The sequence below is a fragment of the Nicotiana attenuata genome, unplaced genomic scaffold (assembly GCF_001879085.1).
Source record: "Nicotiana attenuata strain UT unplaced genomic scaffold, NIATTr2, whole genome shotgun sequence".
NCBI classification, from domain to species: domain Eukaryota; kingdom Viridiplantae; phylum Streptophyta; class Magnoliopsida; order Solanales; family Solanaceae; genus Nicotiana; species Nicotiana attenuata.
In genome coordinates, this window is record NW_017674541.1 from 51,951 (window position 1) to 69,346 (window position 17,396).

Genomic DNA, 17,396 nt, shown 5'->3' on the forward strand with positions numbered 1-17,396 from the left:
GGGGGCTCAACCCGTTGGGACAACTCAACAAACGGGTCATAACCCGAACACATTTAAACTTGGACAGGTTACTAAAAATTGGTTGATTAATCGGTTTATGCCATTGATATGGGAATAAACAATGAACAGGTGTAGAAGTTAAGATAGATTGCACCTTCAAAGCAATGTCAGCAAGGACAGCAGAGCTGGTATCAGTATCAGTCAACAGAACTACCAACAGATATGGTGTTTACAGGTTGGAGATACCATCTGTCGATGGAATAGAGTGTGCCGCGGAGAAAGCAATTGGCAATTCCTGCAGAGCTAGCCTTATTGGAACTTCATCTTCTTCCTGTAATGTACCTGGCTCTACAAGAACCACTACTGATGAGATTACCATCAAATCAAAACAAACAAATATGTGCATCTATAGTCTCACTGCTTTGAATTTCAGACCTTCTAAGAAAAATGTTGCTCTTTGTGGGAACTAGAAGCTCCAACAACTGAATTTCACTTGGATGGATTCCTTTGTAATTGTTCCATATATGTCTTCTCCTTGTCTTTCACTTTTCAGTTTCCCATTTATAGGGAATAATATGTATAATTCATTTGTCTCCCTTATATTTCCATTAATCATGTGCCTCGTCCTCAATTTCTGGTAATCAAATTCTTGCATCACACTATGCATGAATACAAGGAAATGTATTAGAAACAGGCATTTAGTCTTGCTGTTGTTAGCTGGTTAATCAGTCTGTTTTCTCTTTGATGGACAGGAAAGAGAAAGAAGGTTTATCTTTGTGTCTTGTACCTCTTTGGACATGAGAATCTCATTTTATCTTTTAGTCGAATGACAAAACTCTAACCTGATATCAACAGCAGAGCACAGGTGCTAGCTGCCAGCAAGATAAATGTTTATCATTCTGCACTATTACAACGAAACAAAACATGAATTTTTTTCTTTGGAGATGTAACAAGTGAAATAATACTGCAACTACATCAACTGAGAGAACAAAGTTACAAGCTTAGACATGGCAGAACGATCACTTTATCTTAGCTACAAGAGACTTTCCAATTTATATTCCATCTAATATCATTAAGTGATGTAACCAACAGGTCTTAAGCCATTCAATTACAAATTTAAGATTGACTTAATAAGTGTTTGAAACACAAATAGTGCCTTCTCCACATGGTACAACAAGGAATATAAAGTGAATATCTGGAAGGGAAGTTAACAACAACAGATCGACAAACAACAGATGTACCTCAACCTGCAACACATTAGAGAATTAGTTCTCAATCTCTTCTGCCCACACCAGATTACACGATGAGCTGCTTATGTTTCTGCTCACATTTAATGAACTTCACACAAAATGGGTCAGCAGGGAATCAAAAGTGGTTCCAATTAGTACTATTTTATTTCAATATCGACTGTACAAATTCAAGCATTAAAGAATCCTCCGCTCAACTCAGATAAACTGCAGATGCAGTAAACACAGACACTTTTTCCAGTTAATTTTAGAGAATTTTGGAGGTAAATACAGTATAAGAGCTTCTTCATTGAATGCCAGTCATTGCGACCATGATACTTCAAACAATTTTCAGCGTGCCTTGATCTGTAAATTCCAAGCTTTTCTTTGGAAAGATAGCAAAAGCTTAAACAAGTGATGGACATGTAAAAATCACGCCTGGCCACACTTGCTTAAGCAAGCAACTCCCTCTTCTAAATAATCTTGTCTATTGATCCAAAACTCAGGGGCATCCTGCAGAAATTACTCGATAATTCAATATTTCATTTCACATCATAATGTTTCTTTCAATTGAAATGCTCTTCAATTAGGGTGCATATTGACTCAGTGAAACTATTTTCTTTTTTGACATTATGAGGAAAAAACAATAATGCTCAAAGAGAGACGAATGCCATTCTATAGATGATTTCAAGATGAACGAGGATCCTGACTAGAATAGAGGGATAGCATGAACCGTTTACAGACATGAAATATACTAGCCACAATGATTTGTTTGGACTTAATAAACAGATAACCTCATTTACTTTTTGCCAAATGATATGCTCTTTCATCGCCATTTCAGCAAAATATACAGTAAAAACATTTTCGCTACCACATAAAAATTTCTTAACCTGCTGTAATGAGTGGATTATTCAGTTGCATTCAGCCACCGGAATATCTTTCACACAGATGATTTCATCAATTGCACAAAATGTGTAATAAAAAAGAGATGGATTAGGGCCAAATGGAAAAAAATGCATTTTCCTTGCGGCTTGGTTTCGGTTTTCTTAATATCTCTATTGTTATTACTTGTTGTTAGTGCTTCTTTCATCTTTTCTTTAGCTGAGGGTCTATCGGAAACAACCTCTCTACTGCGTACATTCTACCCTCCCTAGACCCCAATTGTGGGAATCCACTGGGTTGTTGTTGTTACTGTTGTTCCTTGCGGCTGAAGTTGATGATTGCCAGAACGTGTCACATCAAAATAGTACAATCCAACATTTCCGATCCCCAATTCAATTGAAGATGGGATACTCAAATCTAGAAAGTTATGGGAAAGAGTACAGATTGAAAAAGGTTGTATCCCAGGCAACCAACTTACTCTCTTTTCTAATTTCAATTTCCTCTCTGAAATTAAATACTTGTTTATATGCATTGTAGTGGAAGGAACAGAGCCGAAAGGAGATATCATATACCTTCATAATTCCTGCCAGAACCGCACCTCCAAGATACACCATATGCTTTCTTCTTGGTGGATCTTCTATTCGTAGACGCAATTTCTGTTGCGGAAAAGACATAAAATAAAAAATAAAGATAGAAAATTTCAACAAAAACCAAGCAACACATGAAAGAGAGAATATGCTTGTAGGCGAAGTTCCTAGATATGCTAAACCATACTCGTCCTGCTCCAACTACTTTCAAATCTCCATCTTTTGATTGACTTGACTTTATACCAGAAACCGTCATAAGCAGCAGGTACCAATGTGATCAAGGTATTTACTTCAACTACTTCTCCCCACCCCCCGCCCCCACTCCAACCTTTCCTCTATGTTTTTTTCTTTTTTTGCCATTTTGGTTTGATGAAAGCTTTTCCCCTATGGCTTTTACCAAGGGGAAAATGATTTCCATGATCAGATATCAAATGCCATTTTATTCAACACAAATTGGTTCCAAATAATCAAATTAGGTTTGTAGGTCAGACAATTCGAATAAAAGCTACTTTGTCGCATAAGCCTGATCCATAAGCTAAAAACCTCAAAAAATGGCAAAAATAACAAAAGAGAGGCAACGTTACCTTCAAACCATCTTTGTTCCCCTTCAAAACAACATCAAGATAGCGGTCCAAAATTTCTTTCTCAAGGCTGTCAGTGATTGAAAGAAGGAAATAAAAGTGTTATTTAAATAAGAGAGAGAGAGAGAGAGAGAGAGTCTGGGTGCAGCTGCGGCAAGAAAGAATGCATTCCTTTTATTCGCACAGGAAACAGAGGGCTATAAGAATTGTAAAAGTATAGTTTAAGGCAATAAATCACAAAGAGAGATAAAATTCTTTCTCAATGACTGATACGGCAGGGGGGACTTTAGCAAATTTTGATACAGCACAATAAGAGAGTTATCAAAGTCATACAACAAAACAGTTACATAGTTCAAAATCTCTGCCAGATTGATCAAACATTAGTCTCAGAGAAAATTCAAGGATATATTATGGTTCATAAATTCAAAGAAAGCATTCACACTAGTTAAAAGCTCCTAGAAAAGCGTGACGATAATGTAGCATTTAGAATCAGTCATGCACAATTGCATTACTCGGCAGCTAAGTTCTCAAAGCTCTGTCATAAGGAAGAGTATTTGAGCAAGTTACCGACTAGGTAAGCCAGGATACATAGTACTTCCGCCACTCAAAACAATATGTTGGTAGAGCTGCAAAAAGTTTCAAAGTAATGATTATGATGTTAACAATAAGATGGAATGCAAATAACAACATTACGGGCAAGGAATACAGCAAAATTCAAATTTGAAGTACCATCATCCTGTTATCAATATCCATCTCCTGGATGCAACGAAATACCATGTCAGCCATGCCATCACCTTCAACATCAATAAGATCCTAAAATGGATAATGAAAATAATGTTTAGCTTCCTTCCACATATATCAACCCATCACTTAAAATTCCGGAGAAGCATGGAATAACATTTTAAACCATGCAGTTACAATGTTTCTTCAGTTTGTCTTAAGGACTTCATTAACACTTTATTTGAAACAAATTGAATTGAAGATGATACTCTATTTTTTGCTTTCCTGTTGGAAGGTTGAAAGGTCAAACTAGTTTACAATAACAGAAGATCCATCAATTTAAAAAGTTGCCAAGATAAAAGATGGTCACTGATTAGGTAACAAGTGTCACATAGCATCCGGCGTTATACAGGATTAGCTTTCTTTGGGGGGAAACGTGAACTGCATTTACTCTTCCCCACTATGAGGAACCAGCAAAGCCCGTGCATGTTTATGAAAAGGTATGTTCATGGATTATGAAAGAGGAAAATAAATGGGAATGCATGCTTACTGGAGTAAAAAGAGCCTCAGGTGCCTGGAACCTCTCTGTGCCAACTTTAAGTACCCTCCCATCAGGAAGCTGAAAAAGAAACAAACCTAAACAATGGGTCACTGAATGGCTAAGTTTCTTATGGAAACATGAAGATTTTTTTATCCAAGAGAAGGTGCCATACCTGAAAGAAGATCCAAGGTAGTAGAAAAAATAAAATAATAGTAAATTTATTTTCCAATTAAGAGCTTATTATGGATGGAGCCTACTCACAGTATAATTCTTAACAAGAATAGTAGTCTCAAGCCCTAACTGATATTCTCTCTTGTAATCATAACTGCAGTACAGCAAATACCATTACTCGCCAGAAGAAGTCATAAAGGAATTAAATTATGACACAAGTTATTTCACCTAATGTAGCACAGCTTTTCTTTAATATCCCTGACGGTCTCAAAATCAGCACTCTTATTCATTGCATACCTTCAAAAATTGACTGGCCATCAGAACTCCAGTAATGGTGTAAACTAATCAAATATAGCATGAACTACCACATTTAGCGTATTTCAAATGTGTTGGCAATTACCCTCTTCGAAGTAGCAGATCAACCAAATAAGATGTTATATGGCGCCCTGCTACATTCATTCTTTTTGTGAGGTGAGGGAATGAGTATCCATCAACAACAGGAACCTGCATCAAAGAACTTTCTGATAACACACGGAAGAAAAGTATCTGACGGTTCATGGCAAATACAACTATATGCTATCAAACAAACAAATAGGTGAATTAGACGCTTCGTTTATGACCACATTGACCAGAAGCTGCAAGGAGCAATCTTATTTAGTCAGGGAAACCCAAATGGACTCCTCTGATGCAGAAAAACAGCTCTATATTTGGCAAAATCAATACGGAACCAAGACTACTATAGATCGTAAAGCAGCTATGCCAATGGAAAAACTTACAACATGCGTAACTCCATCACCAGAGTCTATGACTAGCCCAGTCAACAAACCTGCATATATTTTAGAACAGCAATGATGAGCAAATCCATCACATATAGCCCATATTAAAGCAAACTATCTAATTAAACCCATTCTTGTAACAAAAATAAGTATTTACCCGACAAAAATTGCAATATCTGGACTCATGGTGGTCCTTTGCACAATAACCAAAAACATGATTTATGCCCAAGAAATCATATATCAAACTTTCACCTAATGTTTAATGGTACCTTGAGCATACAGTGTTAGAACAGCTTGAATTTGGATGAAGACCCCAGCAAAGTTGTACTTCTCAAACATAGTTTCTACCTATAATGCAAGTATATTCTGAGTATTATTTAAAAATCTTTGAGGCAATACAAAAAGGGAATGTATTCTGTGGGAAAAAAAGCATGAATACAAACCATCTTTTCACGATTTTTCGATGGATTGAGAGGTGGATCTGTCAGCAGAATTTTGCATTCGGTCGGATCTACCTTCAACAGCAGAATGAAATGAAAGCTTTTTCAGTTAATCATGAACTAGCCATAAGCTAAGTATTGTAAAAAAGATTAGCAAGCAAAAGTTAAACCAATAAAAGATCTTCACAGGGAAGTTAACAGTAGAGGAAGCTACTTTCAGTTCGTTGAAAAATGCATGATCCCACACATGCCCCATATCATCCCAGTTTTGCACAATTCCATTGTTGACAGGATAAGATATATCCAACTGATGCCGCAACTTCAAGCAATCATCTCCCACAATAGTATCCTAGAAAAACAGTGTAAAAGAGTTACGCATTCATCAGGAAGCCTGTGAGTCGAGTTACAGAGCTCAATAGTGAAAATGCAGAGCATATAAGAGAAGGATATAAGAAAGAAAAAAATATGACAGAGAAGATTTCGAGTGTCCTGGTTGCAAGACAGACCAGTAAATAAAGAATCCAGGAATATACAATATAAGCATTACTCTAACAATCCTTGAGGTTTTCTGGGAACCAAAATAAGAGTAAACCTTCATTTCACAAGAAGTAGTTATATCATCTAGCTTAGCATGGAACTGCTGAAGCTTAGATTTTCTTTCTCCAAGAAGAACTTCCTAGTTGTCTATAAATGCAAGCGAACTCTTTCACATTATCCATTTTAGAGTAAGGATTAAGAGAGAGACGTTTACCTTCAAGTCTTGTTCCATAAGAGATTCTTCATATCTTAGCATTGGCCTCCCCACAACACAAGGGAATACAGATGTGGGAAAATTCTCACCCGCAAAGCCACACTTGACATACTGCATTTAGATATCAAAATAGTTTAATAAATGTATTCGATCTCCTAGCACCACCATCAGTCCCAAAGAAAATGCTAAAAAAAAAAAAAGGCAAAGGCAATAGCTAGAAGCATGTCATGCTTCAGCAAAAGCTCGGCGTAAACTCTCTTTCACTTCATAAATCAGAAAAGCAGGTTCCACTAGGAAAGGATGCTTGATTAGGTAGGATGATGGTTTCCGTAAACCACACATTTAAGTCAAAGCTTGCATCTTGTGAAGGAACAGATTGACAGAGATTTGGTTTTCAAGAATGAATAGTTCCAAAAAAGAAATAAAACCAAAAGTAGCTTTACAAACAAAAAATAATTTCGTTGAGAACAACACATAAGTCAAAGTTCAATGAAGTAATGCATTTGATCATGCTGAAAGTTTATTTCTCCTTTTCTGATAAATCAAAAATATACTTTATTGTGTTGGGATGAAATGCATCTCAATATAGAGGACTCATGTAGCATACACCCCTAGTGTGGGATTGTAGCACAACCAACTAGTATGGGACTGAAGCGTAGTTGACTAAATTTAATCTACAAGAGAATGAAAGGAACTTTTATTGATATCACACATCGATAGTTTAACCTTCACAAAATAAGAAATTAACTCTAGCTGACGGATCATGATTTAAGCATTTCAGACACAGATAATTGAGACATTTCAGTTCCTGTACGCGTCCTTAGCTGCTTTTTCAGAAGTATATACGCATACGTACAGAGTCACCAAATTTATTCTAATTTTCCCTAATCTATTAAGTTATTGCAAAATTTCATCTATTAAAGCCTAGGATAAAAATTCAGTTTCGTTTGACAAATGCGCGATCTTCAGATGAATTAGAACTCTACTAAACCAAAAAAGAAAAGGCAATGTGAAAGAGTAACGACAATACCCCGGTGCCGTTGTCGCAAACGACGACGTTCCTACTGTCCATCTTGTAGCTATTCAGTTGGATCAATCATGGACTCGATTTTCCTTTAAGTTTTTTTGTCTTGCGCTAACAGCAAAGATCAAAGCTTTTAGTTGGTGATGGTCATGGACTAGCTCCGGCTACCGGAAGTTAAAAAATATTTTTCGTTTGAGTCCTTCAATTTGGTAATTTTGTACTTTTTACCTCTTTGGTGAACTTTCCTGCATAATCAATCCCTTCGATTATGTTTATTATAAATTTGTCTAATTATCCGCTCAAAATTCTAATTTTGTTTCATAACAAACATAAAATTGATTTTTGAGAATACTAATGACAACTAGTTAAAGTTATACAAATATAATATTTCTAGAATATTTATGTTTTTATTAATTCAGTATTTCACACATCTTTTCCATAAAAATTTATAAAAAAATTCTTAAACTCTTCATGTGCAAGTCTAGTCATATTCTCAGTCTCAAGCTTAGATAAAGAAAGAGAGAATTGTGGTATATTAACAGTTAATAGTAAAATTAGTCAATTTATGATTATTTATCACAATACAAAATATGTTATCGTGTTGCCGAACACACTATAGTGTTGTAACAAACAAAAGTGTATTTTAAAAAGATTAAAAGTGGTAGAACATAAAAATAACACATTAAAGCGTTACCATAAATACTCTGAAAGATTTATATATCAGCTTGTTTGGATGGTTGTTACTCATTGTATCATATTGTATTGTTATTCCAAAACAATGTTTGTTTTGATTGTTTAGTTAAAATTGGTTGTATTTTATTGTTAATTCATTGTCCGGAACAATGAAAAATCTCATTTTTTTTTTTAAACAACCGATTTGGTGTGGTGAGTTTTTTATACAATACAATACATTATGAAACGATTGATAAGAATGAACCAAACAGCGTAAATGGTCGAAACATTTTAGTTAGTGGTTTTAGAGGACTAGAATTGATGTTGAGCAAATCACAAATGCCCCCTCATACATGATGGGAAAGCAGTTAGCTAACTTACGAGTGATTCAAAAATTATTATGTTTCGCAAAAGAGAGCGAAAATAAGAAAGGAAAAGCCTTTTAAATTGACCTGGTTATGTATTACCCAAAAAAAGATTCTCTATGTATTATTGTTCTCGGTTCTGTATTCTCATATGTATATTGATGTGTCCGCTGCCTCCTGCATTAATCATATGGTGAAGACCCATTTATAGAGCATTCTGAATGTACAAACATGTGGTATGTCATCTGTAAGCCATTTCTTTCCCCAAGTCATTAGTAGAATTGAGACGGTTTTCTTGTATAACTTGAAATAACTTGAGAATTTGATCTGGTTTTGAAGAAGATGAGATTGATGCCAATATTTCATTGCTCAGTGCCTGATGCATCGAAGGAGATTTGCCTTGAATACACTTCAAATGTTCAACAGCCAAACTTATTTCTCCAGTATCGGCTAAAAATTTAAGAAAAATCAGATGGGAGTCTAAAAATGCAATATCAGTGCTTTGGCCACGAAGTAACTCCATTGCAGGAAGCAAATAACCTGCAATTATAGGATAACACTTGAATTAGAAAAGAAACTACTTTTGCAGTTAATATATAATCATAAGGGTTGCCATTATCACACGAGTTTAACTTCAATACACTAATAGAACTACCTGGTAAATAATGCAAGTTACCTGGTAAAATAATGCAAGTTACCTGGTAAACATGTTAAAATACATTAATAATGTAAGAATTCTTTACACTAATAGTGTCTATAAGTTAAATCTTTATAAAAATGCGGAGTTATACCTTCCTTGCAGAGGCTGAGGATGAACGTACACAATACGGATCGTGCAACGGTTGGATCCTGCATAGCACATTTGTTGAAGACTTCAAGAGCCATTTTGAGATTTTTTGCTTGACAAAGCCCTTTAAGGACTGAATTGTATATAATAGCATCAGGTACTACTCCTTTCTCTGTCATGTCATTGAAAAGCCTACAAGCATCTTCAATTTCACCTTCTTCTGAACACTTCTGAATAAGAATATTATACGTCTCTAAATTACCAGGGCACCCATTTGTGAACATCTCATCCCACAACCGTTTAGCTGGTCGTAGTAGATCCTCTCGACAGCAAGCTTCTAGCAGGAGATTGTAAGATTGTATATCAGGAACTGCACCTTTTCTTCTCATGTCACGAAGAACCTCGTAAGCTTCTCTAACTTTACCAGCCTTGCACAAAAATGAAACCATAATATTATAGCTCTGTGTGTCACTAAAATAGTTTCTAGCAGACAACTTTTGAAATACTTCTAGCAATTCATCAATCTTTCCATGCTTACAAAGGTTTGCACTTAAATTTGTCACAGTAACAAGATTAGGCTCCGTTTCTCTACCCAGCATGAAGTTTAAAAAGAAGATGGCGAGTCCAGGATCAATAGCTGATACCGATCCTATCAAAGCATTGAGCAGATCATCATCCATTGGAAAGTTCCCAGATGCAATTACTTTGCCCAACTCTTTAGCTTCGGAAATCAGCCTCTCTGAAATTAAATCAAAGATGAAATCTTTATAATCATTATTCCTTGGTGCCACCCCTAGTTTTCTCTTCTTCTTTAAAACAAACTCTCTGTCAACTACGTTTCGCATACTCCCCAACGCTTCAGCAACAACGCTATAAGCAATAAAATCAGATTTACATTCCCTTATCCTCAATTCATCAAAAGCAGAAACAGCTTCAGCTATCCTAGACCCAGAGCATAACCCTTGTACGACTAGAACTGCAACAACGGATCCATTAATCCCCGAAAAGTCAATCTTCCGCACCTCATCTAACAAACTCAAACTCTTTTCCAATCCATTAAATCCACAGAATCTCCACAGAAACACACCAAAACCAAGAGTATTCAATCGAACACCTCTGCGATTCATTTCGTCGAACACCTGGAAAGCACATTTATAGTTCCCTTCCGATGACAGAGCAGCAAGAAGTGAATTACAAGTTTGGGATCCAATCTCTGATGCCAAAGAAGGAACCTCACTGAAAATGGAAAATGCTAAGTGGGATTTCTTACCAATGATCTGGGAAGCAATGACAGAACGATAAAGCGAAGGATGAAGGCGGATTTTCTGGGCTTTTACCTGCTTAAAGAGCTTATCAAGGGTATTGAACTGACGGGAAATGCAAAGAGACTTGAGAATGGAATGGTAAGTAGAGGAGTCGTGGGAGAATCCAGGTTGCTGAGAGGCCCAGTTGAAGAAACCAAGAGCAAGGGAATGGTGGTGGACAAGGAAAGGGTCGATGACTCGGGCGACGAGTGTTGGACTGAGAGATTCCCGACATCCGAGACTGTACAGCGTTTGCTCTAACGCTGGAGTCCATGTTTGACTTGGGCTGCTTTGCTTTGATCCGTGGATGAGACCCCGGCTTATTGCACTTGCCAATTCCCCCACTGATCGTTTCATCATTTTATACGGTCTGTTTTCTGTGCGCTTAAACGCTTTACCCTTATGTTTTGATGGAATGCTTTTTCCTTTTTAAAGACCAAAGGTTAATATCGCAGAAACTGTAAAATAGCTAAATAATCATAACGTCATTAGTACTACAATATAATCGTTTGCATGCTGCTATACAGTTCGGAAACAGCCTCTCTACTCCTCCGGAGTAGAGGTATTGTTGTTGTTGTTGTGGAACCAATAACAGACGCAGAATAGTTTGTTGCGGAAAAGTTCACATTCGCGAGTACGACAAGGGAAGCCAATAAGCCATAACAGCTCCCAAACGTTAGTTGAATTCACTGGAAAAAATTATTAGGAGCACAATGCTATTGTAGAAAAGAATAGATAAAGTATTACTGCATTAGCATAGCAGAGTGCAGACTATAGGAAAAAACAAACGTCAGCAAAAGGCAGGACTGAGGAAACCAAATGGCTTTTAGCCAAGGCAAGTTTTCATTTGATCTAAACCCACAGTTGCCAAAAAACCACACTAAGCTCTTACACATATTTTGTTTTCTCCACAGTATAAGTATCTGTACAAGTTATCATAGTCTACTTTATAGTTGTGTTCTCTTTCCTAGCTGAGAGTGAATACTGTACAAAGTATATAGTATGGATATATGCACCTATACAATAACCATGTATATACAGAGACCCCTTGGCTATATCTGCTAGTGCTGATGTTTCAGAGTTTCTTTTATCAGTATTCTTGGTACTATATCACTATCTACATGGTCTATCTAATGGTCACTATTTACATAAAACTAACAGGTCTTCACCAATGGGTAGGATATCTATTTACACTTCCTATTTGTTATCTGACATCTCCATTCTGGCATATGTACAAAGTTTTCCATTCTTCTACAGGCAGCCACTTAAGTGTAGTATTTCATCAGATTCAGATTTTGGAGGGTTCTAACTTTGAAGAGATTCCCAAAGAGGTAACTGATTGTTCCTTCTTCAGGTAGCTTTGCTGAATGACAAGGATTCCACTTAACATGCAGAATATTTTGTCCAACTTGCTCACAAATTGAGTCAACTGTCTTTTGGTCAACTGGATTCCCAGTCACATCTGTGACATAAAAGATATCCCTTGCCTTCCCACCTTCTGTTGAGATTTCAGCTCTTTTAACGCACAAACTATTCTCCCTGAATATCCTAGTGATATCTGATAGTAGTCCTAGCCGATCTTCTGTACACAATTCTAGCTCCAAACCCTGCAGAAAGCTAGCACATATTAGTGGGCTCGTGCTAGAGAAAGCTTTAAGAACATAAAATCCTCTTGTCTCGGAATCAGTTTCTTTACCTCAGAGGCTCTTCTCTCAATAGCTGCTTCAAGGCACTGTATCACACGATCTCGCTCAGCCTCCGAGCTTATTGGAAGCCCGTCAACATGTCGAATGTAGAATTCCTGCAGCAGGCCAAATTAAGGTTGACAAATTGATATAAGAGATGACTTAAAGCTAAAATGCCATCTCATTGACACATAATAAACCAAAACTAATCTGCTACTTCAACTGAACGATGCTTTTCTTGAATCAGTACCGCTAGAAAGACCATCAATTACTGTCCACATAAAAACTAACGTTACCTGATAAGCTTCCTTCTTCCCTGTGTGAACAACTCCATGAAAGACCACATACTGCATGTCAGTTAAAGTGCAGACAATATCAAACAACAGCTTAGGCCGATCCCTTGACCTCATAGTGATCACAGTGTAATCCTTTTCGCTACAATCATAAACATTTATACAAGGACTGGACTTCAAATCCTCAACTTTGCCCTGCTCTGCTCTTCTAACCTTTACATAGTCCCTATCAGCAAACATTATCTGGTGTAATCTTCTCTCCCGGTGCGTAAATCCAGGAGGTGAAAGTGCCATCTTTGCAGTCTTCAAATCATTGTTACACTTGAGAACATTGTGAAGTAGCTTCTTGATTGTAGCAAGACGTTTTGGGTCTTCAATTGCACAACCTGTAATGTTATCGACTACATGAACCACAGCTGCAGCCCTAGCATTATGTGTCCATATTGCAGCATTCACCACATTACATCTAAGGTCAGCAAGAACTGCGCACACTTCAGACAATAAACCAGGTCTATCAGTCCCACTTAGTTCAATGGACGTGTGCTCTTCAGAAGGCATCAAGCCAACAGTTTCTCTCAAAGAGGGTAGCAGAACTTCATCATTTTCAAGTGTCTGTACAACAGAAAATTGGAAGAATTTAGGGTGCACGTGCAACTTTGAATAAGGGAGGAAATAAAAGAAATCAACATAATCATTTGCATTTAAGATTCTTGTCTTCTCCAGCCTATTTACTTTTTTGGGGCAAAAGACAAACTTTAAGGGCACGTTTGGTTACAGGTATAAGCAAAAACAATCATGGTATAAAAATTTGTACAAATTTATACAGTGGTTGAATTATAAAATCATGCAGGGTTTCGCAACAGTGACCAAACATTGTATAACTAATAGCCCGTTTGGCCAAGCTGCAAAAATCAGCTTATTTTGAGAAGTGTTTTTCTCAAAAATACTTTTGGTGAGAAGTAGTTTGTGTTTGGCTAATTAGTTTGAAAAGCAATTCTGAGCAGCAATTAGTGTTTGGCCAAGCTTTAAAAAACTGCTTCTAAGTGTATTTTTCTAAGTGCTTCTCAAAAAAGTGCTTTTGGAGAGAAGCTACTTTTTCTGCTTCTCCAAAATTGCTTCTGCTTCTCCTCAAAAGTACTTTTTCCTTCCAAAAGCTTGGTCAAACACCTCAATTTTTGGCCAAAAGTGCTTTTGGCAAAAAAAAAAAAGCACTTTTGGCCAAACAGGCCATAATACGGGTACAAGTTTTATGGGAGTCTATCTATTATTGTACATGGAATAGAAGGTGGAATAAGTAATACACGTTTTAGCAATACGTGGATAAGAACATAGTAAATAAGTACACTTATAATTGATATATTCATAAATAAAAATCCCCATATAATTTATTCACCGTATATTAATTCATGCGTAATTTATTCTCCATCAACAGTCCCGTATATTTGTTCTCCACATAATAATCCATGCATATCACAATATAACTAATCCCTCAAACAAATGACCTAAAGGATCAAGCTTGCTTTGCTTATAAACCATGGTATTATACTGCGATGAAGATTGTCCAAGGAATAAGAGGCCCTTAATATGAATACCTTTTGAATATAGTTGATGATTTCTTCATCTCTAACTTTATTTCCATCTTGATCAGTCACATTAAAAACTGAAAAAATAATATATAGAGAATAGTTAGTGGAAATTCAATTTCCAAAAGGAATTCCTTGACCTTCAAGTAAATAAGCAGAGCTTTACCATCCATGAACCAACCCCCATCAGAGGAAATGTATGCTTTAGTGATAACAAGGTTCAAATCTGTCAGAACCTGTACAACTTGAAGAAGAATCCCATGCTTGTTGACACTATCAACCTGCCCAAATTTGAGCACAACATAAATATTTTAAGCACAGAAAGTGAAATCTTTTACTAGTTGATTGGATGCCTAGAGACTGACAGAGAGAAACAGAAAATATGGACCTTTTTTTTTTTTTGGGGGGGGGGGGGGGAGGGGGGAGGGGGAGGGGGTGTAGGACATGCCTGGATAATGGTTGCATCCTCGCAGGAGTCGTTGTCAATTACCACTCTGTAACAAGAAAAACAAAGGTTAAAGAGAGAAAAAAGGGATTTTCCTTCATAAACCCTAATTAAATAAACCACTTGATCAGTTCTCGAGTGGAAAAGCAATTCTTGGACAGGGGAAAGGAAAAGTTGACAAGAAGAAGACCAAGGAAAATAATCAAAACAAGTCACTCCTAACAACAGAAGAAAAGCTCAGATAGTAATCAAATTTTACTTTGGGCTACCCCGAAAGAAAATTAGCGGCTGTGCTGCGTCGGACACTGAGTCAAAGGAAAAAATGGAGAACGAGGAAGAGAGAGAGAAGTACCTGGGAGGATTCATCCTCCGAATAAGCTTGGCATACTCGTCATCCATGTCTATGATGATGGTCTCAGAAGAAGAATTTGTTTGATTAATAAGCAGAAGGAGAAGAATAGTGGGGCTGAAAAAGATAAGAACATAATGAAGAAAGGGTTAAAATAGAATAAGTCTCCAATGTCCCTGGAACCTAAGCAAAGGCTGATGATATTTACAGAGAGAGAGAGTAAAGTGACGCTTTAAGGAGTGGAAAAGGCACCAATTTGGAATTGGGATTATGAAACAGAAAGCCGCACCACTATTTGACCATTACCTATTGCAGAATTAAGCGCCTCCTTTTCTTTTGTCCAAGGCCGGTGACTACCGCCCACCATTTGGGACGCTTTTCTTTTAAGGAAAAGGTCTAAATTTAGCCTGGTTAAATTGGTCAGTTTATTTTATTATTAATTTTTTTTTATCTTATTTTGTTGTTAGAAATAAAATTACTTTTATCCTTAGTTCTTAATTGAGCTCCAATAATATGGTAACTTTTTAAGACGTATTTTAAAGATGTTAGTTCACCCATTTTATGCTACTACTTTATTAATGGCAAGAAATAATAATTTTTTCGGTCCACAATAAGTGACCATTTCACATTTTTATTTTGGTCCAAAATAGTGTCCATTTATATAATCAAGAAGGAATTAATTTTATTTTTTCAAAATTTGCCCTTATTTATATATTCTAATTTGTCAATGTAACAATTATTTAAGATTAATTTAGTGAATACATATTTTTTGCTCTAAGAGTTCGTATTTCTTAATGGATTTGCCAAAAGGTAAGATGATCGCTTATTGTGGACCGGAGGGAGTAACAATTTAGACTTAAACTTCTTATCTTATTGTAAATAACATAATTTTTTTTCTTAAATTTCGAGTTTATTTACATAGATTCACATTAAATAAATCAACAACAACAATAACAACAACAACAACAAATCCAATAGTTTCTCACAAGTGGGGTCTGGCAAGGGTAAGATGTACACAGCCTTACCACTACTCCCAGAAGGGCAGAGACCCTCGGCTAGAAATCGACCGAAAAAGAAAAGATAATTGTAACAAGTAGGAATAACAGCAAGATGAAATAAGATCGAATCCAAGAATGCAGTCAAACTCTAAATAGTAATAGCCATCTATGGATAAAAAATAACATACAGCTCCAGCAAAGAGAGTAATAAATAATATCGGTCAACTTAATTCGGGGAATGGTGTGTCTCTTTGGCGGCATTTCCCGCATGACTCACTTGTTTTCTGGCCATGTTCTTCAAATGCTTAGCTCTCTCCCTCACCCTCTAATTAAGCCTAACATAGTTCGGCGGACATGGATTTTTTTCGCCAAGTCAATGACTAGTGGTAGGCCTAAATCTTCTCTATAGTCTACCCATGCAATTTTCAACTTTCCCTCCTAATATGGACCCTTTTCCTATTCCTGATACGTATGTTTTTACGACGTGTTCTCCAAATTATTCTTTTCCAAATCCTACATCAATTTCTACCCATTTTTACTGGATTTGCAAAGGATTGGATGGATAATGAATACATGAATCCCCCATTCTAAACTCCCAAAAACCGACAAAGAAAACATCGGTAGTGACTCGGCCTAAATATGTGATAGTAGTTAGTCGACACTGATTTCACTACTTTTAGCAAGACAAACCATATAGTTGAGTAACAAAATTCGACTCTATCATATCTTAATAATATCGACATTTGATGTCTACTTTTGAAGTCGGAGGTTATTAGGAAAAAGCTAGAATATAGATAAAGTAGTCACTATTCACTAATCAACCATATGTTGTTTGAGAACGTCCACGTTGATGTTTTCTGTATCGTTCTTCTTGGCTCCTATCAGATAATATTGGATAACGCATTCATCAAACTTGCAAAATTTTTAATCCTGACCCAGATAATTTTGAGTTCACGCCATTCTGTCTCCAACAACAAAAACCAACTTTTCATTTCTTTCTTTCACAGAAAAATAAAATTTTCATACAACTTCTTGTATGGGTCAAAATCAGATTAGAGAAATTCGGCACGCCGAGACAACAAGCCGAGGTCGGGCAGGCTAAGGTCGGACAGTCATTAATAAGGCCGAGGTCGGGCAGACCGAGGTCGGACAGTCATCAATAAGGCCGAGGTCGGGCAGACCGAGGTCGGACAGTCATCAATAAGGCCGAGGTCGG

At 36.7% G+C, this 17,396-nt stretch overlaps 4 protein-coding genes across 7 annotated transcripts in view; 1 reads left to right on the forward strand and 3 right to left on the reverse strand.

Moving 5' to 3' along the window:
* Nucleotides 1–779, forward strand: part of LOC109218861 — a 1,841-nt gene extending 1,062 nt beyond the window's left edge. The window contains exon 3 of the mRNA XM_019383255.1: nucleotides 130–779. Coding sequence (XP_019238800.1) covers nucleotides 130–470 — 341 coding nt within the window. The 3' untranslated portion in view covers nucleotides 471–779. The remainder of the gene's footprint in view (nucleotides 1–129) is intronic.
* A 329-nt stretch (nucleotides 780–1,108) lies between these two features.
* On the reverse strand, nucleotides 1,109–7,954 carry LOC109218860 (actin-related protein 2). Of its 2 annotated transcripts, none has more exons than XM_019383253.1 (15): nucleotides 7,706–7,954; nucleotides 6,676–6,786; nucleotides 6,112–6,273; nucleotides 5,928–5,999; nucleotides 5,754–5,832; nucleotides 5,485–5,534; nucleotides 5,109–5,212; nucleotides 4,937–5,005; nucleotides 4,799–4,862; nucleotides 4,547–4,615; nucleotides 4,006–4,089; nucleotides 3,844–3,902; nucleotides 3,280–3,346; nucleotides 2,681–2,764; nucleotides 1,109–1,739 (listed from the first exon to the last, which is right to left on the reverse strand). In XM_019383253.1, the coding sequence occupies exons 1-15, from the start codon at nucleotides 7,745–7,747 to the stop codon at nucleotides 1,659–1,661; spliced, it is 1,197 nt and encodes a 398-aa protein (XP_019238798.1). In that variant the 5' UTR covers nucleotides 7,748–7,954; the 3' UTR covers nucleotides 1,109–1,658. The 2 variants fall into 2 exon arrangements, with proteins under 2 accessions (XP_019238798.1, XP_019238799.1); XM_019383254.1 differs by having other exon boundaries at nucleotides 6,139–6,273; nucleotides 7,706–7,952.
* Nucleotides 7,955–8,797: 843 nt separating this feature from the next.
* On the reverse strand, nucleotides 8,798–11,504 carry LOC109218862 (pentatricopeptide repeat-containing protein At5g14080). Of its 3 annotated transcripts, none has more exons than XM_019383257.1 (3): nucleotides 9,528–11,504; nucleotides 9,413–9,434; nucleotides 9,142–9,276 (listed from the first exon to the last, which is right to left on the reverse strand). In XM_019383257.1, exons 1-3 carry the CDS (start codon nucleotides 11,185–11,187, stop codon nucleotides 9,231–9,233), a joined length of 1,728 nt encoding a protein of 575 aa, XP_019238802.1. In that variant the 5' UTR covers nucleotides 11,188–11,504; the 3' UTR covers nucleotides 9,142–9,230. The 3 variants fall into 3 exon arrangements, with proteins under 3 accessions (XP_019238801.1, XP_019238802.1, XP_019238803.1); XM_019383258.1 differs by having other exon boundaries at nucleotides 9,187–9,276; nucleotides 9,392–9,434; nucleotides 9,528–11,503; XM_019383256.1 differs by lacking the exon at nucleotides 9,413–9,434 and having other exon boundaries at nucleotides 8,798–9,276.
* Nucleotides 11,505–11,634: 130 nt separating this feature from the next.
* On the reverse strand, nucleotides 11,635–15,513 carry LOC109218864 (ACT domain-containing protein ACR6-like). The gene is made up of 7 exons (XM_019383259.1): nucleotides 15,186–15,513; nucleotides 14,837–14,882; nucleotides 14,555–14,669; nucleotides 14,398–14,465; nucleotides 12,809–13,417; nucleotides 12,524–12,628; nucleotides 11,635–12,434 (listed from the first exon to the last, which is right to left on the reverse strand). The coding sequence occupies exons 1-7, from the start codon at nucleotides 15,230–15,232 to the stop codon at nucleotides 12,093–12,095; spliced, it is 1,332 nt and encodes a 443-aa protein (XP_019238804.1). The 5' UTR covers nucleotides 15,233–15,513; the 3' UTR covers nucleotides 11,635–12,092.
* Nucleotides 15,514–17,396: the final 1,883 nt, after the last annotated feature.